Source organism: Lithobates pipiens, unplaced genomic scaffold (genome assembly GCF_037356315.1).
Source record: "Lithobates pipiens isolate NorthernLeopardFrog02 unplaced genomic scaffold, aLitPip1_a1.2 Scaffold_16, whole genome shotgun sequence".
Taxonomy (NCBI): domain Eukaryota; kingdom Metazoa; phylum Chordata; class Amphibia; order Anura; family Ranidae; genus Lithobates; species Lithobates pipiens.
Window position 1 is genome coordinate 650,392,123 of NW_027507748.1, and position 23,535 is coordinate 650,415,657.

Sequence of the window (23,535 nt, forward strand, 5' to 3'; positions counted from 1 at the left end):
GGCTCCCACCCGGCCGTATATGTGCATTGGCTGGGTGGGAAGTGGTTAATAAAGGGGATAATGGTCCCGAGGCAAGAGTAAAAGTATTGCTACTAGTGCTCCCCTTTCCTGGTGAAGAAACAGAAGTAACCTGTTTATTAGAAACCAATGCAAAGTTGTTTAACCACTTCCCGACCAGCGCACGACGATGTACGTCGACAGAATGGCACGGGCAGGCATATTGGCGTACATGTACGTCCAATCTTCAATGCCGCCCTGCCATCGGGAGCACGCCGGCGGCGGCGCGCTCCCGCGCTGGTTGGGGCCCCCGTGAGTCCAGTCGCGGGACCCGCAGACTCGATCGCCGCGGGCATACCCGCAATCGTCTCACGGGACGGCTGAATGGAGGAAATGCCGTGTAAACAGCATTTCTCCATTCTGCCTAGCAACTAGTGACGCTGATCTCTGCTCCATGTGATTGGAGCAGAGATCAGTGTTCCCTAAATGAAAGCCCAACCCCCCCACAGTTAGTAACACACCCCTAGGAACACTTAACCCCTACACTGCCACCCACTGGTTAACCCTTTCACTGCCAGTGTCATTTACACAGGAATCACTGCATTTATATAGCAGTGATTACTGTATAAATGACAGTGGTCCCAAAAATGTGTCAAAAATGTCCAATGGGTCCCCCACAATGTCGCAGTCACAATAAAAATTGCTGATCGCCGCCATTACTAGTAAAAAAAAATAATAAAAAATTATTAATAAAAATGCTATAAAACTATCCCTATTTTGTAAACGCTATAACTTTTGCGCAAACCAATCAATAATTGCTTATTGCGATTTTTTTTAACCAAAAATATGTAGATGAATACGTATCAGCCTAAACTGAGGGAAAAAAATGTTTTTATATATTTTTGGGGGATATTTATAACAAAAAGTAAAAAATAATGCGTTTTTTTCAAAATTGTCGCTCTATTTTTGTTTATAGCGCAAAAAATAAAAACCACAGGGGTGATCAAATACCACCAAAAGAAAGCTCTATTTGTGGGAAAAAAAGGACGTCAATTTTGTTTGGGAGCCACGTCGCACGACCGCGCAATTGTCAGTTAAAGCGACGCAGTGTCGAATCGCAAAAAGTGGTCTGGTCTTTGACCAGCAAAATGGTCCGGTCTGAAAGTGGTTAAAGTGGATGTAAACCTGAAAAAAGAAAATAAAAAATTTATGAAGACTTCTACTTCTGAGGATGTCAAGTCATCTGGTGACCAGTCTTGCCACATAGAATTAATCCAGAACTGAGCAATCCTCTTGTCTTTTTGTAGTAAGATAAATTTGTGTCCCCTCATCCCCCACTGCTGTGACTGACATCTGATTTATTCATCTAAGGGGAGGGGGGGGGAGAAGAGAGAGAGAGCGAGAGAGCGAGAGAGCGAGAGAGAGAGAGAGAGAGAGCGCGAGAGAGAGAGAGCGCGAGAGAGAGAGAGCGAGAGAGCGAGAGAGAGCGAGAGAGAGCGAAAGAGAGCGAGAGCGAGAGAGAGATCCAGCTTCACATCCCTCCTCCTTTCTTCTCAAGCTCTCCCAGGATTGGTTGCTTCACACCTCAGCACGATTGGGCATGCTGAAGTCATATGGTGCCTTTCCTGAGTTTTGACTGGATGTTACACAAAACTCCCAAGAGGAGGCACATAAACATAAATTTGAGCTAGCTGTGCACCCCGTAACTGTATTAAAAACAGAAAAAAATAATTCCCCGTGGGGTTTTCTGGCAGCAAGAATGGACAATCACTTTGTAAAAGTCAAATAACTATTTTTATTATCAAAACCACTTGTTAAATTCTTTTCTTTTTTGGTTACACAAAACTCAGGAATAGGAGAGTAGGAGAGTGTAGAGGCGGGTGGTGAGTATTGTGACATCATCAGCTCCGGCAAAGAGACCCACCTACTGATTCCAGAGTTTTGCGGGGCTCCTACTGCTGAAGGGGGTGACATTTAACAGGTAGGGATACATTCAGGAGGCTTGCATGTATATTTACATTAATACAGTGCCATTAGTTTATACTGGGTGAGTGGTGGGTTTACATCCACTTTAACCACTTTCAGACCGGACCAATTTGCTGGTCAAAGACCAGACCACTTTTTGCGATTCGGCACTGCGTCGCTTTAACTGACAATTGCGCGGTCGTGCGACGTGGCTCCCAAACAAAATTGACGTCCTTTTTTTCCCACAAATAGAGCTTTCTTTTGGTGGTATTTGATCACCCCTGCGGTTTTTATTTTTTGCGCTATAAACAAAAATAGAGCGACAATTTTGAAAAAAAATGCATTATTTTTTACTTTTTGTTATAATAAATATCCCCCAAAAATATATAAAAAAACATTTTTTTCCCTCAGTTTAGGCCGATACGTATTCTTCTACATATTTTTGGTTAAAAAAATCGCAATAAGCGATTATTGATTGGTTTGCGCAAAAGTTATAGCGTTTACAAAATAGGGATAGTTTTATAGCATTTTTATTATTTTTTTTTTACTAGTAATGGCGGCGATCTGCGATTTTTATTGTGACTGCAACATTGTGGGGGACCCATCGGACATTTTTGACACATTTTTGGGACCATTGTCATTTATACAGTAATCACTGCTATATAAATGCAGGGATTCCTGTGTAAATGACACTGGCAGTGAAAGGGTTAACCAGTGGGTGGCAGTGTAGGGGTTAAGTGTTCCTAGGGGTGTGTTACTAACTGTGGGGGGGTTGGGCTTTCATTTAGTGTACACTGATCTCTGCTCCAATCACATGGAGCAGAGATCAGCGTCACTAGTTGCTAGGCAGAATGGAAAAATGTTGTTTACACAGCATTTCCTCCATTCGGTCGCTCCGTGAGACGATCGCGGGGATGCGGGGGGGATGCCCGCGGCGATCGAGTCCGCGGGTCCCGCGACCGGACTCACGGGGGTCCCGACCAGCGCGGGAGCGCGCCGCCGGCGGCTCGCTCCCGATGGCAGGGCGGCATTGAATATTGGACGTACCTGTACACCAATATGCCTGCCCGTGCCATTCTGTCGACGTACATCGTCGTGCGCTGGTCGGGAAGTGGTTAATATAAAGGATTTAGCGCCAGGTTAATTATCTAAAATTGTTCCCTGGAGTAGGCCTAACCAGGACCTTTACTGATTTGGTTGAGTCCAAGCCAATTAAACTTAGGCTAGGACAACAAATAAATTGTCACTAAGATGTTAGTCTCTGACATAGTTCATACTAAATATGACATTCTGAAACACATTTTAGCATATAGTACACTCTTACAGTAGTCTAAGCGGTCAGTAGTCTATTAGAAGAAGTTTTAAATTCTGCCTGTGGAAAATTAAACAGTTTGCAGATATAGAGTTCTGGAAACTGGAGAGAATGACAGAGGAATGCACTTCATTGGAGAAGTGAAGAAAGAGGTCATGGAAGCCCTCAATATACACTAAGCTTTCCATACTACACATCATCCAAAAAATAGTGGTAAAGTTGAGAGACTCATTGAAATTTTGAAAAACAGATGGATAAAAATTAAAGCAGAAATAGGAAAAGGATGGGTAAAAGCCTTACCAATAGCCCCGTATTATGTAAAAACTACCTCTAGGCAACCACAAGGACTGTCATCCTGTCAAATTTTATTTGGGGGGCACCAAAAACAGGGCTATATTTCCCCCAACAGTTACAAGTTTTTTACTCTACGTTGCTGGAATATGATCAAAATTTTCAAAGAAACAAAGTGCATAAGGGTGTTTACAATATGTCTGACCCAGATTCTCTTTCAGGTGTTCACAGAATCCAACCAGGTGATTGAGTGGTGATCAAACACATCAGACAGTAATTGGCATTGAGTGCTTCTGACAACAGATTCAGCTATAAAGTTGGAAGGAAGCCCCACCTGGGTTCACACCAGTTATTGTGAGAAAATCTTGAAATGATGATATCATTTAAAATAAAAATGATGTTTCTTTTTTCTGATATCAGTACGAATTGAGGCATTGGAAAATAACACTTAATTCCAAATGCTGCAACCAATAGCAATGTTAGTGACTGCTGGATATGTTTGTATATACTGCCCAAATGGGAATGATATCTATGACAGTAGTGACTTTTAACTTACTAAATGGTTCAAACACAGTCTCCATAGAAAATTAACAGAAATCACTAATGCCCCATACACACGATCAGACTATCTGGCGGACTTATTCAATCCGCTAGACTTTCCAGCGGAGGTCCGCCGGACTTTCTGAATGAGCAGACTTTCCCACACATGACCACACACACACGGACTAAAGTCCATTCATTTTTAACGTGACTCCAGGTACAACGGGACTGGAGAAGGAAGTCAATATCGCCGCCTCCATCAGCAAGATTGACACCCCGCAATCCCCGTCGCATGGTATGGGTTTTAAGGGTAACCCCTATGCCGAAAAAATGGCATGGGGGTCCCCCCAAAGTCCATACCAGACCCTTATCCAAGCATGCAGCCTGGCCGGTCAGGAAAGGGGATGGGGACGAGCAAGCGCCCCCCCCCCCCCCTCCCTGAACCATACCAGGCCGCGTGCCCTCAACATGGGGGGGTGCTTTGGGGAAAGCACCTTGTCCCCATGTTGATGAGGACAAGGGCCTCTTCCCAACAACCCTGGCCGTTGGTTGTCGGGGTCTGCGGGCAGGGGGGCTTATCAGAATCCGGGAGCCCCCTTTAATAAGGGGGCCCCCCACCCTATGTAAATGAGTATGGGGTACATCGTATAATAATAAACTACTTTAAAAACCTGTGTAGTGTGTTGTTTTTTTTATTGACACTTTTTCCCTGGGTACCCCATACTCATTCACACCATCATTCTGCGCCAATGTAGCGGGAGCTACCAGCAGTTGGCGGAACGCTGCTGGTAGCTTAAACCAGGCTTTTTTTTCCTCCGAAAATAGGTGCAGGATCTCCCCCCCTTCTAAGTTCCCCCTTGTCTACGCACCCTATGCTCCTATGCTCACCCCCTACCCACCTCCCCGTACTTCCCCAAGTATCATTTTGTGGTGCTAAATTATTTGAATGGAATTTGCACTTATGTAATAACAAGAAAAGCAGTAAAATAGATCCCCTGGAGCCAGCAACAATAGATCCCCCAGTAACAATAGAATCTACCCCGGCAACAATAGATCCTTCACACAATAGACTCTCCCCAGCAACAATGGACCCCACCCCAGCAACAGTAGATCACTAACACAACAATATACTCCCCTAGCAACAATGAACCCCGACCCAGCAACAATAGGATTCCACCCTAGCAACAATAGATCGCTAACACAACAATACACTCCCCTAGCAACAATGGACCCCAACCAAGCAACAACAGGCCCCCCCAGAAACAATAGACCTCACCACAGCAACGATAGATCCCTCACACAACAATAGACACCACAGCCACAATGGACTCCACACCAGCAACAATAGTTACCCCCACACAACAATAGACAACCCACCCCACACACACACACACACATACATACAGCAACAATGGACCACCCACAACAAAATACCACCCCAGCAACAAAAGATCCACCCCAGCAACATTACACCCCCCAGCAGAAACAACGGATCCCCCAGCAGCCAGCATCAATAGACATCTCCTTCAATAGTAGATTCCTATCAGCAACATAAGAACCCCCCACAACAATAGACCTTCACATAAAAACAGATCCCACCAGTGACAATATATCCCCCAGCAGCCAGCATCAATAGACCCTTCAGCGCAGCCCACACCCCTTACATACATTTAGTGTTGGAGGTGCTGAAACGGTGTTCCCCTGCATTCCCGCTGAAAAAAAGCCCTGGTGTTAAATAAAAAAAAAAGTTGGAAAAAGAAAAAGACCTTCACTGTATTGTTCATTTAAGCACAAGAGGCAGAATAGGCTTCTTGTACAGAGACTTTTCCTACAATGTTTTATCTCTCTCACCTCCCTTCTCAAGGTTTTAGTTTCACAACTTTTAACCTGGGTACACACTAGTGAGTGCAGTGGAGCTTCCCACATCACTCCTCTCCCGCAGGCAGTTCACAATACCTTGTGCGAACTGCTGCGGGTGTCGCACCCCCAAGTTTAGTTCACAGATCGTAGAGTGAACTCGTACAGGAATCAGATGGCATGGGTGAGAAAGACATGTGATCCGATTCTAGTGCAGGCAAAAAAAGTCCCTGCATTATTTTCTGTGCAAATCCAATACGAGTTCAGCCATACAACTGTATGGCTGAACTCGCATTGCTCAGAGATCGCATGTGATCGGCACCTGTGGTGCGAGTGCAAATCACATGCAATCTCAGAGATCGCGCTAGTGTGAACCCAGGCTTAGAGAAAGCTGCTGACATATGAAACGTGAGATTATTCTCTGGGTTTTAATAACATCTCACACCATCCCATTGTTCAGCTTGGGTATAAAATAAGATGTGACAAATAAACTTAAACGTAAACTTAAACATATGCTTTAACACAGTCTGTTATATGCGTTCTCTGCAGTTACATTATTAGTTTTGTTTTCATTGTCTGAGCCAGGAAAAATCCATAACAATGTGCTATATCTCATTCACCTGAGCAAAATCAGAACTGTTGGTTGATAAGGTTAGCTCCATTTATCAGAATCTCAGAGAAAAGCCTAAAAGTCTAGAAAATAAGGAGCTTACCTGAAGTAGACTTTTTGTGTTCGGGGTCTTTTCCCTTTTCTTGACTTTTGTCAGAAAATAACATTTTAGGAATCTGGAATAAAATACATTACATTATCATGGCTCATTCCAGTTATATCTATTCAGTTTCTAAATCTTCTCTGCATATGCCCCCATATACATTCTTAGCTTTATTTAAAGTCCTTACACCTTTGAGAGGCAATGTTACACTATAAAACATTTGCAGCAAAGCACACACCTGTAAAAAAGAAATTGAATACTTCCCTCTCCTGCCCTGCTTAATACTACTCTGCTGCAGAGAACAGATCCCCCAAAGTCTGCTGGAAAACCAACACTTTATAGAGGAAGTAAACTTCCTTTGCAGACATTTACCTATAGGTAGAGCTGCACCATTCTGGCTAAAATGAGTATCACAATTTTTTTCGCTTAGACTAAAGATCACGATTCTGATGGCGTAACATCATCTGTCACATTATACAAAAAAATTGAGCTAACTTTACCGTTTAGTATTTTTTTAAAATTCATTAAAGTTTATTTTTTCCAAAAATATAGTGTTTGAAAGACCGCTGCGCAAATATAGTGGACATAAAATATTGCAACAACTGCCATTTTATTCTCTAGGGTCTCTGCTAAAAAAATATATATAATGTTTGTGGGTTCTAAGTAATTTTCTAGAAAAAAATACTGATTTTAACTTGTAAGCAACAAGTATCACAAAAAGGTTTAGTCTTTAATGTGGTTGTAAACCCTAACAACACACTTTGACCTACAGGTAAGCCTAGATTAAGGCTTACCTGTAGGTCCAAGAAATATCTCCTAAACCTACACGGTTTAGGAGATATTTGCCGAAAGACAGGCACCGCTGTCCACGCAGGCGCACTGAACACGGCACCGTCGACGACGAAGATGCTGCGCGTGTCGGCTCCCGTATGCATGTGCGGGAGTGACGTCATCACAGCTTCGCCGAATGACAGCGGCGGAGCAGCGAGACCCCACCGAGAAGATGGATGCGCCAGACTACAAGGGACAGCGGTGACATCGCAGGCTCCTGTGTCAGGTAAGTGACACATAATGGACTACTATACGATGCATAGTAGTCCATTATGCTTTGCCTTTGCAGGGAATGAAAGAGGAAGTAAACTCATCAGGGTTTACTTCCTCTTTAAGTGGTTAAACTGACCTCAGCTACAGACAGAGGTTTATTCCTTTGATCTAAACAAATGAAATGTTACAATGTTTCCCTTTATCTTGCCTGAGCGATGTGATAAACTTGGTAGACTACCTGATTTATTTTATAATTTTTTTGACAGCTGTACGCTTGAGCAGAGAACTCTCTGCACTGAATCGAGTACATTTTGTGTTAAGATTGCGAGGGGGGTTGAATCGCAATTTAGATTCTTGAACAATTAATCATGCAGCTCTACCTATAGGCAGTGTAAATATCTGCTAAACGTGTACAGTTTAGGAGATAAGTTACATGCAGCCAGTGACATCACTGGCACATGCTCTCTGAAGGAACGGCCATGGGTGCCGTTCCTTCTGAGCCCTGTGATGTGAATGGCGGCTCCCGCACGCACAGCGCCGGAGCCCACAAATGCATTATATTGTAGCTTGCCACTCTTAGAGGTGTTGGCTGTATCAGTTTTCCTTTTTTTTTTTCCTCCGTTTTCACCTGACGATCTGGCCAGCAACACACTTCTTTCTATCAGCAGGACACAACTCAGAAGGAATAAGAATAGGAGGCACAGCAGAAAGTAGCATTGTCAGTCTAAGGAAGGGGGTAATGTTAAATGTTAAAATGTATGATTTAGATACACTAACAAACCTAAGCCAAATTCCAGCTCACACTTTAAAAATAGGATTTTATCGTAATTACCTGTAAAATCCTTTTCTTTGAGTACATCATGGGACACAAAGTCAGGCTAATATTCATTAACTGCTGGTTTATACTTTATCTCTAGGTGAATGGACACTGGTAGACCAAAGGTCTTTAGACAAGAAGTGATCCCCTATATAACCCCTCCCACACAGGAAACACTTCAGTTTTGTAGCAAGCACTGAATCCTCAAAAAAGAGGGGAGTGATCTCTGTGTCCCATGATGGATCAATCCTATTTTCTTTTACATACATCATGGATGGGACACAGAGTCAGGCTAATATTCATTACCTGCTGGGACGTCCCAGAGCATTAGCCTTGAGGGGAAGTTGACACCCTGCCAAACAATAGTCATCAGAAGTTATACGGCAGCCCACAGTACACTGCGGCCGAAAGCTGAATCCTCGCCTGCTCGAACAGCCGAGGTGATGGCCATCAGGAAGACTAGCTTGATAGGTTCAAATGGTTGTTTCTGTAACACAGACTGCACCAAGTTCAAGTCCCAAGGACACTTAGGTGACCAAATGGGGGGAAGCAAACAAGTTGCCCCCTGCATAAAGGTTTTGGACCAGTGAATGGGAGGCTATAGGCCTTTGGAAGAATACTGATAGGGCCAAAACTTGATCTCTTAGGCCGCGTACACACGCGGGGACTGTTCGCTCAACTTTGTCCGCTGAACAGTGTTTCGGCGGACAGTCCGCTCGTGTGTGGGCTTTCAGCGGACAGTTTCAGCGGACAGTTTCAGCGGACAGTCTGCTGAACAAAGTTTTTCGGAAATTCCGAAAAACTGTCCGCTGAAACTCTGTTTCAGCGAACAGTCCCCTCGTGTGTAGGCTTGTTCGTCAAACTAAGTTCCGCGCATGCTCAGAAAGGATTTACACGCCGAAGTTTGCATTGCAGTGTATAGGACGTCGTATTTTTCGTCCCGTCGTACGTGCCGTTCACGTCATCACGCACGGTTTCAGCGGACTGTTCGTTCGTCGTGTGTGGGCAAGTCCGTCCATGCTAATTTTGAGCGGACTGTCCGCTGAAACTGTTTGACGGACAAAGTTGAGCGAACAGTCCCCGCGTGTGTACGCGGCCTTATTGTACTCAAAGCCAATTTGATATCCAGAGCCGACTGTAGAAAAGAGAGAATTTTTCCAATCGCTTATTTCCGAGGATGCCATTATTTTACTTCATACCAAGTAATAGAAGTCTTCCAGACCTTATGATAGATCTTCCTAGTGATAGCTTTTTTAGCATTAAAGAGGAAGTAAACCCTGATGGGTTTACTTCCTCTTTTTTTCCCTGCAAAGGTAAAGCATAATGGACTACTATGCATTGCATAGTAGCTCATTATGTGTCACTTACCTGACACAGGAGCCAGCGAAGTCGCCGCTGATCCCTGTAGTCCGCCGCATCCATCTTGCTGGTGGCGTCTCGCAGCTCCGACCAATGACAGCGGCGAAGCTGCGATGACGTCACTCCCGCGCATGCGCACGGGAGTCGCGTCTCGCAGCTCCGCCGTTGCCATTCGGCGAAGCCGCGATGACGTCACTCCCGCGCATGCGCACGGGAGTCGACAAATTAGGCAAATCCATTCTTGGACTTGCCGCATTTAGTGCGCCTGCGCGCCGCTGTCTACGGCGCATGCGCCGTAGACAGCGGTGCCCATTTTCGGGCAAATATCTCCTAAACCATATAGGTTTAGGAGATATTGCTTGGACCTACAGGTAAGCCTTAATCTAGGCTTACCTGTAGGTCAAAGTGGTTTGAAGGGGTTTACTTCCTCTTTAACTAGGGTAGACACCACTAGTTCCAAGATGCCACAGTCCTTTAACACCCTGACTTCAATAGCCATGTCATCAAATTTAGAGACTGTAAATTGGGTTGGAATATAGGACCTTGAGACAATAGATCGGGGTGTTGTGGAAGCGTACATGGCCCGTCTATTGTCAGTCTCACAATCTCCGGGAACCAGGGCCTTCTGGGCCAGGCTGGTGCCACCAGAATGACTGGAATCCCCTCTCTCCAAATCCTGCACAACAAATGTGGAAGGAGAGGGATCGGAGGGAAAGCATAAACCAGGGAATACTGGCTCCATGGAACTACCAGAGCATCTGCTTTGATTGCCAGAGGATCACTTGTTCGGGACACAAACTGCTGAAGCTTGTTAAACCTGTATACAATTATGTCGATCTCTGACCATCCCCAACTTTGGAAAATTTCCTGAAACACCCCCGGGTGTAGGGACCATTCCCCCCAGGCAGATCTTCTGGCGGCTGAGATAATCTGCCTTCCAGTTCTCTACTACCAGGATATGGACTGCCGATAGAATCGTCACATCTCTCTGCCCAGACTAGTATGTGGTTCAACTCCTTCAGAGCTGAATGTCTCCTGGTACCGCCTTGGTGGTTTATATAGGCCAATGCAGTGGTATTGTCGGACTGAACCCTGATAGGGCAGTCCTGAAGTTCCACCGTTCATGAACATAGGGTCAGTTGTACTGCCCGTAATTCCAAGACTTTGATGAGCAGGATCTGTTCTGTCCTTGATAATTTCCCTTGAGCTGTGAGCCCCTCTAGGGTCGCTCCCCAGCCTGAGAGACTGGCATCTGTAGTCAGTACTCTCCAAGTTACCGGGAGGAAGGATCTTCCCTTTCACAGGTTCTGATCAGGGAACCACCAGTTTAGACTTAAGCGTGCCCGAGGAGATAAGAACATTGCATAATCCAGGGCTTGCCCTCTCCTGTTCCAAGCCAACAAGATGTCTTGTTATAGAGGCCTGGAATGGAATTGGGCATAGGGCACCGCCTCGAAGGGGGATAACATCCACCCTAGAAGACTCATACAGAGCCAAACAGATACTTTAGACCTTGAGCCTAAGCTTTTCAAATACCGCACTGTGCATGTTATTCTCTGTTCTAGAGCCTGTAATTAGTGATCTCTGAGCAGGAGGTCATCTAGATACCCAAGCACCAGGATCCCTTAGGTCCTTAAAAGACCCAGTACTGGTGCTAGGACCTTTTTGAACACCCGGGAGTTGCAGCAGACCCAAAGGGTAGAGCCACAAAGTTAAAATGACATTCCTCTACTTCAAATCGCAGGAACCTCTAATAAGGCTGAAAGATAGGCATGTGTAAATATGCGCCTTTTTTTATCGATGGAAGCTAAAAAATCTTCCATCTACAGTGAGGCTACAATTGAACGGACAGACTCCATTTGAAAGGACTGGATTAGTAAATACTGGTTCAGGGATCTAAGGTCCAAAAATGGGCCTTGTGACCCTGTTTGGTTTTTAAACCATAAAACAGGTTTGCTCTTTTGGATACAGGAACCTGTACAATCACTCCATGATGCAATAAATAATGTAGTGCCTGAAGCAATAATTCTATTTTTTATTTTTTTTTGGAAGATCCGAGGGAACGCTGGATCTTAATAACCTCTGAGGGGGACCCCACCTGAAACTCTAGCTTGTAACCGCAGGATATAGTTGAGGCGACCCACTCATCCTGAATTATCGTTCTCCAAATGTCTCCAAAGTGCAGCAGCCTTCCCCCCCACCCAATGGAGTGGGGGCATCTCCTCAAAAGGAGGGCATGGTGCTGGGTTTAGAATTTGGGACCCCGGGGCTTTTTCTGGCTCTGGCCCTGTGGCTTGCCCCTGGCCCTAGCACCCTGTTGGCAGCGGAACTGCCATGGCGCTGAGACACTTGAGGAAGCAGTCCCTGAAATTTTAAAGGAGGGATGCCTGGTGCTTTTCTTCACAGGAAGTAGAGAACTCTTCCCTCCAGAAATCTTTTGGATATATTCGTCCAAATAATCACCAAATCGTCCAAATAATCACCAAATAAAAAATAAATAAAAAAGGGAAACCTGCCAATAACTTCTCACAAGGATGCTTGGCTGACCAGTTCTTAAGGCACAAAAGTCTGTGCATATGTACAGACAAGAGAGCCAAACAAGAAACCTGCTGTATTGAATTCCTGTAAGGCGTCAAGAGCAAAACACAGTGCTCGGGGAAGATCTGTCTAATTTTCAAGCAGATCATCTTCCTGCTTAGGCCTATCAGGCCAATTGCTGCAACAGCTGGCTGAATAGCTTTACTGGCCAAAGAAAAGGAAGCCTTTAATAATGACTCCAATTTCTTGTCAACAGGTTCTTTCAAGCCCTGTGCGTTATCTACCAGACAAGCTAAGTTTTTGTTTAAGGAAGAGACTGCTGCATCTACGGCTGGCATGCTCCATTTTTTAACAAACATTTCATCCATGGGGTCTAAAAAGGGAAAACATCTTAAGAGGAACAAAATCCTGTCAGGATGTTCCCAATCAGCATACAACGCCTGTTCCAGCAGGGGGTGTAGGGGGAAAGCCTGTGCGGCCTGAAGAGGCCTCAGGGATCCCAAGTAGATCAAAGGCAACTTAAGCCCCATACATACTATCAGATTTTTCCGCTGATTTTTTCCTTCAGATTTACCAAAAAATATGATATGAGGTCAAACCTTAGGAGTTTCAATTTGTATGCAATCAGGCAGGCCCTTGCACTACATGGTTTTGGTAAATCTGAAGACAAAAAAATCAGCAGAAAATCTGTGTATGGGGGCAGAACGAACCATATTGGTCAGAGTCAGGATGAAAAGCCTCTGCGACTGAGATGCAGACATCAACTGGATATCTTCTTGTTCAGATTGCTCAGAAGCAGACTCATCCGCCAGGCCCTCCAAAGAATCCTGAGCTTTCAGTTCTTCCCCATTCGCAACCCATTCATGCTCCAAACTAGGAGGCTCCAGGGAGGGGGATCTGTCACGCTTCTTGCCACCATGCGGGATGGAGGCAATCCTGCCAGCAATACTGTGCTCTAACTGGGCTAGGGCCGAGGACAGTCCATCCTTGGTGATAAAGGGTGAAGCAGCAGCGTTGACCAAAGGCACAATACCAGAAAGGCACATCGGCTCAAATTGCCTGGTAGCCTCTGGTCCTTCAGAGGATACAACACTAGGGATATGACTAGGTTCATCAGAAACGAATGACAACATAGGAGTGCCCTTCCCTACAGTGTTAGTCCCACTCCTCTTTTATGAAGACATTTACTAGCCACAAAAAAGAGAGTACTTGGGTGTGGTATAAAAACCTCTCACCAAGCCCCTATGCAACAATCCTGTTAAGCACTTTAGCCTGCCAAGCAACACTTGGTGACTCATGTGACCCGGGTAATGAGAAATGAACCACTGCAAGTGCCTGTTCAGAGTCTACTCTGTGTCCCACAGCTGCTTTATGGAAGCACCGCATGCTTGGCATATACAGCTTAAATAAGCTGGCTGTGTGCCAGAACATTCTGTGCATGCATGCGCATGCACGTGCGTGTGTATGCACGTGCGTGGTTCCGGCGAACTGTGCATGTGCGGTGAAGCCGCGTGCCTCATGGCCGCCAAACAAACTGCTAAGTCCAGCGGAACTTTTGTGAACGCACATGTGCCATGGTGAACCGAGAAATGGCACACCGTCTTCCGCCATCATACAGGTAACAAACAGCCAGACACAAGCAAAAAAAAAGTTACACTTTGCAAACACCCACAGCTAGCCCAAAACTCCCCCGTATGGTCACCACAGGTGTCCAGCCTCTAGCTAGGTTAACTGATTGTTACAATCACTGAGCCCACAATAGTAAAGGGGATTCACTTATCCGCCAAGCGTAGGGCAGCTTATAAACTAAGAGCCCAAACTTCACTCATCACAGTGGGTTCCTGTCACTTGAGGACTTTCAAGGACTGGGTACCTTTTTCATGTTTAGGGTCCACTGCCTTGGACCTGTACAGCACCCTGCAGGAATGTCTTAGTGCTGTAGTGTCCAGGATTCCACTTTGCAGGGTCCAGCGCCCGGAGGTCGCATTACAGGCAAAACCTTGCAGGGTCTTGAGTCTTCTTTGTGAGCCTTGGATACCATTTATCTAAGCATATAAAGCCTGTGTCAAATGGATCTGATCGGTCAATCCCTTGATTCATTTAAGAACCATTTGTGGGATTAGAGACCTGGAGCTCAGAGAGCTCAAACAAACAGTGCCACCCCCCTTGGAGACACAGGTAAAAAAACTCACGTGCTTCCTGAGTGGGAGGTGTATAGGGGATCACTTCCTGTCTAAAGACCTTTGGTCTACCAGTGTCCATTAGCCTGGAGATCAAGTATAACCCAACATGTAATGAATATTAGCCTGACTCGGTGTCCCATGATGTATGAAAAAGAAATCAGTTACAACAGTTTTTTTATCCTTGTGGGATAAAGGTTTTGCATGAATAAATACAAGCTGATAATTTTAATCATCCCCGCCAGTGTTAAGTGGTTTGTCTCACCCATTTAATCTGATACATTCTGCTGGAGAGCTTTTTCTTTCGAAAAACAACAGGTTTGCTGGCTGCATCACCAGATGAAAATAGAAGAAAGAAAGCCTAAAAAGGTTGACTCTCCTCAATGAGTGATTCAGTTCATTGGATGGTGCATGCAACAGGAGAAATGGGAACACCTCGATGTGGGCAGAAAAAGAGCAAGAAACTATTGTAAGGTGAAGATATAAAAGGCCAGCGGCAGACTAAGCCCAACAGACTCCACTTTTTTTTTTTTTAAATACTCTTTATTTACATTTTTCAAAAACATATGGTATACAAATAAAGAAGAGAAAAGCACCCAAAAGGGCAGCAAGAAGACAACACACCATAAGTCACAATCATTCAAAGAGGTTAACTAATGCAGACATCACATCCAATAATTGGTAAGCTGTAATATAATAAAATGTTTGCTTTGGGTTTAATACTGCTTTAAAGAGGAAGTAAACCCTGATGAGTTTACTTCCTCTTTCATTCCCTGTAAAGGCAAAGCATAATGGACTACTATGCATCGCATAGTAGTCCATTATGTGTCACTTACCTGACACAGGAGCCAGCGAAGTCACCGCTGTCCCCTGTAGTTCCGAGCGTCCATCTTCTTGGTGGGTCTCCGTGGGTCTCGCTGCTCCGACGCTGTGATTCGCCGGAGCAGCGATGACGTCACTCCCGCGCATGCACATGGGAGCCGAGACTGGCGCCATTGCCGTCATCGACGATGCCCCGCTCAGTGCGCCTGCGCGCCGCTGTCTACGGCGCATGCGCCGTAGATAGCGGTGCCAGTCTTCGGGCAAATATCTCCTAAACCGTATAGGTTTGGGAGATATTTCGTGGACCTACAGGTAAGCCCTAATCTAGGCTTACCTGTAGGTCAAAGTGGTTTGTAAGGGTTTACAACCACTTTAAACTGCGTCAATCTACATGGTCCCCTGCATCTCACAATGGCTTCTCCCACCATGTCATGTCACTGCAGAAAAAACAATGACATGAAGGTCACCCCAAGGAATAGGAAACCCAAGCCTTGAGGAGAAAGATATGCACCGTTATAACAATACAGATTAATGATTAAGAACAAATGCAGAAATTCTTGCACTTCTCAGGGCTGTGGCTTCTTGTTCATATTGATGAGCTCCAATTAAAAGTATTTGTGTTTTTGCTTTATTTTTGGAAGGAGTCTGGAAGGGTTACAACTTCTGTTATTTTTTTATTTTTTAAATAATATTTTTTCTGGCACCAGAGTCTAAATAAGAAGTTTTTGTGTGGCCAAAGAGTTCCAGGTTGGGAAGGAGTACATTGAGATTGTGCATGCACAATTGACAGTTCTTAGATTTTTTTTTTTTGGCCTGTTTGAGTGGAAAGGGTTCAAATCAAGTCCTCAAGGACCCTCTCAGTACAAACAGGAATATGGTGAAATGCCACACACACACACAGCATAATTATCTTACCTTCTTCATGCTTCTGTCAGACCAGCCTTCCATCCACTGCACAGAACATTTCTTGTACAGAGCTGGATTGCTTTCACAGTTTATGGTGAAATTAATATTTGTACAATCCATGATGAGGACAATATGCAGATTTTGTTGAACCCCTGAAACAAAGAATACCCAAAACATATTAGGTGAGATCAATAACTTCCATGCAACACAGCATCAAACAACCTCTGTATTTGCTGCATAGTTATTACACAAAAAAATGTTTTTATGGGGACAAATATGGTTACTGCTACTGATGATGTTTGGGTTTCAACTAGGAATAAGTAAGGACTCTACGACAGCCAACTAAGTGACTGCTCCTCCCACCTGATCAGGTCAGGAAACCCACATTGGATTTCCGCCAGACATATCTTGTGGTGTTGAGGCCAAATAATTACATTTTAGTCTCATCCAACCACCTTAAAACACACCTTGAAGATTCTGGGGCCACATGGAAAAAGGTATTCTGGTCAGATGAGACTAAAATTATTATTTGGCCCTTAACGCCAAACAATATGTCTGGTGGAAATCCAATGCAGCTCACCATCCAAATAACACCATTCCTACAGTAAAGCATGGAGGTGGTAATATCCCGTTATGGGGGTGCTTCTCTGCAGCAGGGCCTGGAACACTTGTCAGGATAAAAAGAAAAATGGATGGGGCAAAATACCGTCAAATTCTTGATAAAAAATCTGCTGCCCTCTGCAGAAAGTTGTCAATGGGAAGAAGGTTTACCTTCCAACATGACAAAGAGACAGAGAACACAGCAAAAATTACCACACAGTGATTGAAGGAGAAAAACGTGAATGTCCTTGCATGGCTTAGTCAGAGCCAGACTTAACCACTTGCTTACTGGGCACTTAAAACCCCTTCTTGTCCAGGCCAATTTTCAGCTCTGTCAATCTTTGAGTGGCAATTGTGGGGTCATGCTACACAGTATCCATATGACATTTTATATATTTTTTTCACACAAATAGAGCTTTCTTTTGGTGGTATTTAACCACTTGCTTACTGGGCACTTAAACCCCCCTCAGTCCCAGACCAATTTTCAGCTTTCAGCGCTGATGCACTTTGAATGACAATTGCGCGGGCATACAACACTGTACCCAAAAGAAATTTTTATCATTTTTTTCCCACAAATAGAGCTTTCTTTTGGTGGTATTTAATTACAGCTGGGAGTTTTATTTTTTGCTAAACAAACAAAAAAAGATGCAAAAAAAAAAAATCATGTTTAATAGTTTGTTATAAAATTTTGCTAACAGGTCATTTTTCTCCTTCATTAAAGTGCGCTGATGAGGCGGCACTGATAGGCTGCACTGGTGGGCACTGATAGGCTGCATTGGTGGGCACTGATAGGCCGCACTGGTGGGCACTGATAGGCATAGTTAAGGCGGCACTAATAGGCACAGATAAGACGGCACCGATGGGCACAGATAAGGCGGCACTGATGAGCAAAGATTGGCACAGATAAGATGGCACGGATGGGTGGCACGGATGGGTGGCACTAAGGGGCACTGATAGGTACCACTGATAGGTGGCACTGATAGGTGGCTCTGATAGGTGGCTCTGATAGGTGGCACTGATAGGTGGCACTGATAGGTGGCTCTGATAGGTGGCACTGCTGGGCACTGATGGGCGGCACTGCTGGGCACTGATGGGCGGCACTGCTGGGCACAGATATGTGGCACTGGGGTGCAGCACCTTTGTTGAGGCAGATTGTGGGCACTGCTGGGTGGCACTGTGGGCACTGCTGGGTGGCACTGCTGGGTGGCACTGTGGGCACTGCTGGGTGGCACTGCTGGGTGGCACTGTGGGCACTGCTGGGTGGCACTGTGGGCACTGCTGGGTGGCACTATGGACACTGCTGGGTGGCACTGACAGGGGAGACACATTTTTATTTATGTGGCAAAGCAGGGGGCAGGTGGGCACTGGCAGGGGGCAGGCTGTCAGCGCGAGGAGGAATAATAGCCGATTACCGGCTCCGTTATATCACATGATCAGCTGTCATTGGCTGACAGCTGATCACGTGATAAGGGGTCGGGATCGACCCCTTGCTCGGATCGGTGATCAGTCGAGTCTCATAGACTCGCCGATCACAGGGGGATCGCAGGCTGCTCCTGCACGTGCACGGGACGACGTCAATAACAAAATACTGTCATAAGGTGTGTGATCCTTTTTACAACTCAGTGATTCTGTTTTTGATTTTTTTTTTTTCTGACATGTTGGTGTGAAATCTTTTATTTGACTGTTATACGTTGCACTAGTAAATACAGCTGAAGAAAAAAAACTGAGTCTGTTCTCATTTCAGGCTGCAAAGCAACAACATGTGATTATTTTAAAGGGGTTGATACTTTTCTATACCCACTGTAGATAGATAGGTAGATCGATAGACCGATAGATCGATAGATCGATAGATCGATAGATACTGGTTATGTATGTCACACTATTCTAGACAGAGATGAAGGTTGTGTTTCACTCTTGTATTTTTCTTATCTTCACCAGCATGCCAAGATTTGCTTTATAGAGGTCTTTTTTTTATAGTTTCTCCTATTTACCTTATTTCCGTTCCCCTTATTTGATTTTCCTTCAATAATATCAATTGACTTCCACCAGGTTGTGTTTCCTACATGTGTATACACTTTCTGACTGCACTTGTTAGATGTTGCAGGCAGGTCTTTTGTTTGTCACTTAGTGGATTGCACAATTTGGTATTTTTTGGCTCTTTGCCTTTACATCCAACCAATGTTTGGAATTGAAAAGATATGAGATTAGGGCTTCTTAGCCCATCACACAAACTCTATAAGCTAGAATGCAGCCATTCATGGGATAAGACATTGCTGATATAAACACAAGTGCAGTGTATTGGCACATGCAAAGATAGAATAAGGATACCATTGCCGAACTCTCCTTCTGGAATGCTTACTATTTGGCTGTCACGCTAATGCTTTGGTTTCAATGCTGTCTGAATTTCTTATCCAAAACAAGTATAGAGATAAGCAATTCTGCAATTTTTCTACCATTCATTTAAAGCATACATGTCCTGGGTCTCAGATTAAAAAGTACATAAGTCAGCCCCCATACTTCCCTCATGACAGAATCCCTGTCACAGGTTTTCAAACAGCAGACATTTACTAAAGAAGTTTTAGGTCTGTAAGCAGACAACCCAAAGCTGATAAGTCAGCTTTTAAAGGTTGCTGTCATGACAAATCATCAACAACTTAAGTCTCCTGGGGCATTTTACTGCAAGTTCTCTCATCTCTACCCACCTGCCAAGGTCAAGAGTCTTGTTCTTGTCAAAGTCACCATTTACATGACAAAGAAGATTTAGAAGTAGACTCGCTTTGGTTTTAGAATACATACAGCAGGGGTAAAGCCAGGAAATCTAAACAGAATATCCCACTGCTAAAATCCTCAAGATTATTAAGCAAGTGAATAATTCAACCCACTTGTGTGCAAACTGAAAATAGGATTTTTAAAACAGCTTACCTGTAAAATCCTTTTCTTTGATGTACATCAGGGGACACAAAGCCATAGTAATTAATATATGGGTTATATCGGACCGACAGGTGCTGGGCACTGGCCCGTCCCTAAGGCGTGTAATTCCCCCATATAACCCCTCCCAATACTGGGAGTCCTCAGTTTTGTAGCCAAGCAATACAAATGTATAAGAAGAAGGGAGGGACCTCTGTGTCCCCTGATGTACATCAAAGAAAGGGATTTTACAGGTATGCCGTTTAAAAATCCTATTTTCTTTTCTTACATCAGGGGACACAGAGCCATATTAATTACTATGTGGGATGTCCCATATCAATGGCAACCGAAAAGGGGGAGACAGAACAAAAAACAGGAGGCCAGAGAACTCGTACTGCAGCCTGCAGTATATGCTGTGCTCAAAGGCAATATCCTCATGACCTTTAATATCAATTTGATAAAATCTGATGAACCGAAGACCAAGTTGGGGGCCTTACAGGTCTGAGCCATAGAGGCCTGATGATGCACCACCCAAGATGCACTAATCGCCCTGGATGAGTGTACTCTAACATGAGAAGGAAAAAATTTCTTCTTTAAGCTTTAGCTTAAATAATCACTTGACAAATCCATTTGGAAAATAGTGGATCTTGACACTGCTTGTCCACATCTTGGACCCTCTGGCAGTACAAACAAAACCTGTGTTTTGCGAACCTAAGCTGTCGCCTTTAAATAGACTCCGATTGCTCTTACTACATCAAGAGAATGTAGTGCTTTCTCTTCCCCAGATTAAGGCTCTGGGGAGAAAGAAGGAAGAGTAATATATTGGTTTAAATTAAAACCTGTTACCACCTTTGGTAAGAATTCAGGATGAGGACATAAAACCATTTCATCCTTATACATGATGAAATATGGCTCTTACAAGACAGAGCCGCTAGTTCCGATACTCTTCTAGCAGAAGAAATGGCAACCAGAAAAGATTATCTTTCTTGTCAAAGAATCAAGGAAATTTCTCATACAGATTCAAACGGCTGATTCAGCAAAGCCGATAAGACCAATCTTAAATCCCAAGGATTTAGAGGTGCCTTGATATGCGGAATGTGTTACCCCCTGAATAAGTTATACATCAAGAGTGGGAAGCAAAAGGCCATAAGAAAAACTCTGACAAGGCCAGGATCTGGCTCTTGACAGAAGTCAAGACCAGCTTCATTTCAGATCCCATTTGCAGGACATCAGGAATCCTGCCTATGACATACTTCCTGGGGTGCCAACCCCTGGATCCACACCAAGAAACATATGCCTTCCAGACTCTGTAATAAGAGATTATGGAAGCCGGCTTCCTGGCATTAATCAAAGTAGACACTACCAAAGTAGATCACCCACAAGCTTTTATAGAGTGGGATTCAACAGTCATACCTGTTCAATTTTTTGTCTGTAAGGTAGGATGAAATACCGGACCTTGTGCAAGAAGGTCTAGCTATAATGAGAGAGAGTCAGAAGGACTCCTACTGCCATCTTTATGATCTCAGTAAATCTTCTGGGACTCGCTAGGGCCACCAGAATCACCTCCTTTTGTTCCTGCTTAATCCTGCGGAGAAGGCGCAGAAGCAGCATAACTGGAGTAAATGCATAGATCAGCATTAGCGTCTGTTCAGCCTGCTAGCAGACCCCTTGTTCGACATAAAGTTGTCGACCTTGTTAATGAATCTGGACGCGAATAGGTCCATGTCCGGAACACCCCATGTGACCTATTGCTAGGAAAATGTCAGGGTGAAGAGACCATTCTCCCGGAAATAATTGTTGGTGTCTCAAGTAGTACGCCTGAAAAATTTGAATTGCCGATAAGCAAGGAATGTTGTGCTCTGCCAAAGCTAGAACATTATTCACCTCTTTTTGGGCTGCACAACTTCTTGTGCCTCCCCTGGTGATAGATGTAAGCCATCGTCGTGGCCTTGTCAGACTGAATCCTATCAGGACAGTCCCGTAGTCTGATCGCCAAGATTCTAGGGCCAGATGTACTGCCTGAAACTTCCAAAAAAGTTGATAGGCAACCAACCTGGACCATCTCCCCTGGACAGAATCTTCTTCCAGGGCTGCTCCCCGCCAAGAAGGCTGGCATCTATTGTTAACACCTTCCAGGATAAAGATTTTCCCTTTTGCTGGATAACAACCACCAATTTAGACTCTGGCCTATGTTGGGAGCCAAGTGTACTGGAAACAAACAAGGTCTGAATCTTCTTTACTCCAGACAGACAGGATGGTGTCTTGAAGCAGTCTTTGAGTAAAAATGCGCATAAGGGACGGCCTTGAAGGCAGCCACAATTTCCAATAAAATTCTCCTGCACAGCCAAATGAAGGAATTTTCCTTTGTTTTGATAGGTTGAATTAATCCTATAATGGAACTGAGTCTCGTTTGGGGTAAGAATACCTTCTTCTGTATGGAATCTATAACCAGCCCCCGAGTACTGTAATCTCCTTGATGGTTTTAAGGAGAATCTTCCTAGGTTGAGAATCCAACCTAGAGATTTCAGATATTTACGGCTGAGATCAGACTTTAACCTGGCTAAAGGAGGTGCCAGAATCTTTCAGAACACTCGTGGTCCTGTGGCTAAGCCGAATGGCAGGGCCACAACTGAAAAAATTATTTTATATTTCAAAACGCAGAAATTTCTGGTAAGCGGGAAACTTTGGCACATGGAGAAATGCAACTCCCCTCCTTGCAGGATGAACACAGCCAATCAAATTATGAAAGGATCACATGTTTAAGTGCCGATTCAGATCTTCAAGATCTAGAATGGGTCTTACCTTTCTGTTCTACTAAGGGAATCACCTGTTCTACTAAGGGAATCTCTGATATCACCGACTGGGATAACAGCTGATCCAGAGGCCAGAAAGAGAGACTTCTTTTTTCTCTGGATCCTTAGGAACATACTCCGAGGATAGGGAAACTCTTGCATAAAGACTCGTGCATCAGCAGTCCAAGGACCCCACAGGCAGCACCCAAACAGGGACCCGAACCCCGGACCCTCAGATCAAAAACCGACTGAGTCATCCGGGCTCTTGGAACTCTAGTTGTAACCTAGAGAAAAAATTGCAGAAATACCTCTGCTCTTGACATTGTTCCTGTAAAACTTTGAGATTCACAGGACCTTTCCCCTCACCCAAACAAGTGGGGGTGTTCCTTCATGAGAAGGCTTTAGCATTCTGCTTCTTGGGCTTTATGCCCCCAAGATCCTGGTGCTGCCCTTAGGACTTTCCCCTGAACCTGACGATTGAGGTGGTCGAGATTGCCTAAAGGCAAATGCCCCAGGCATAGGAGAGGCAGCACGATTAAAGGAGAAATGTTTGAATCTCCTTTTACTGGTAAAGAGAGCTTTACCCTTTTGGATGTCCACTCTAAATAACTGTACCCCAGGAAGGGACACAAACTGGATAAGAGTTTTCACATGGCGCTTCAGCTGATCAATAGTTCAGCCACGGAACTCTGTGAGAATGCACTAGTCCAAGTATAAGTCATAAGGATTAAAGCAGTTGTATACTCTATTTTTTCACCTTTACTTTTTGACGACATTGCCCCTCCGAGGACTCAGCGCTGGAGCCACGATATCTGGAAGGTGCGCCGAGGGAACATGTCAGCTCCCTCAGCGTGTATCGGGCGAGATGTCAGGGCCTCGTTCTAAGGCAAGTATT

General features: G+C 44.6%; 1 protein-coding gene across 3 annotated transcripts in view; it reads right to left on the reverse strand.

Moving 5' to 3' along the window:
- DYNC2H1 (dynein cytoplasmic 2 heavy chain 1) overlaps positions 1 to 23,535 on the reverse strand; it is a 694,454-nt gene that overhangs the window by 440,686 nt on the left and 230,233 nt on the right. For all 3 annotated transcript variants that reach the window (XM_077484358.1, XM_077484357.1, XM_077484356.1), the window contains exons 52-53: positions 16,351 to 16,493; positions 6,676 to 6,748 (exon numbers count right to left, since the gene is read on the reverse strand). In XM_077484358.1, coding sequence (XP_077340484.1) covers positions 6,676 to 6,748; positions 16,351 to 16,493 — 216 coding nt within the window. The remainder of the gene's footprint in view (positions 1 to 6,675; positions 6,749 to 16,350; positions 16,494 to 23,535) is intronic.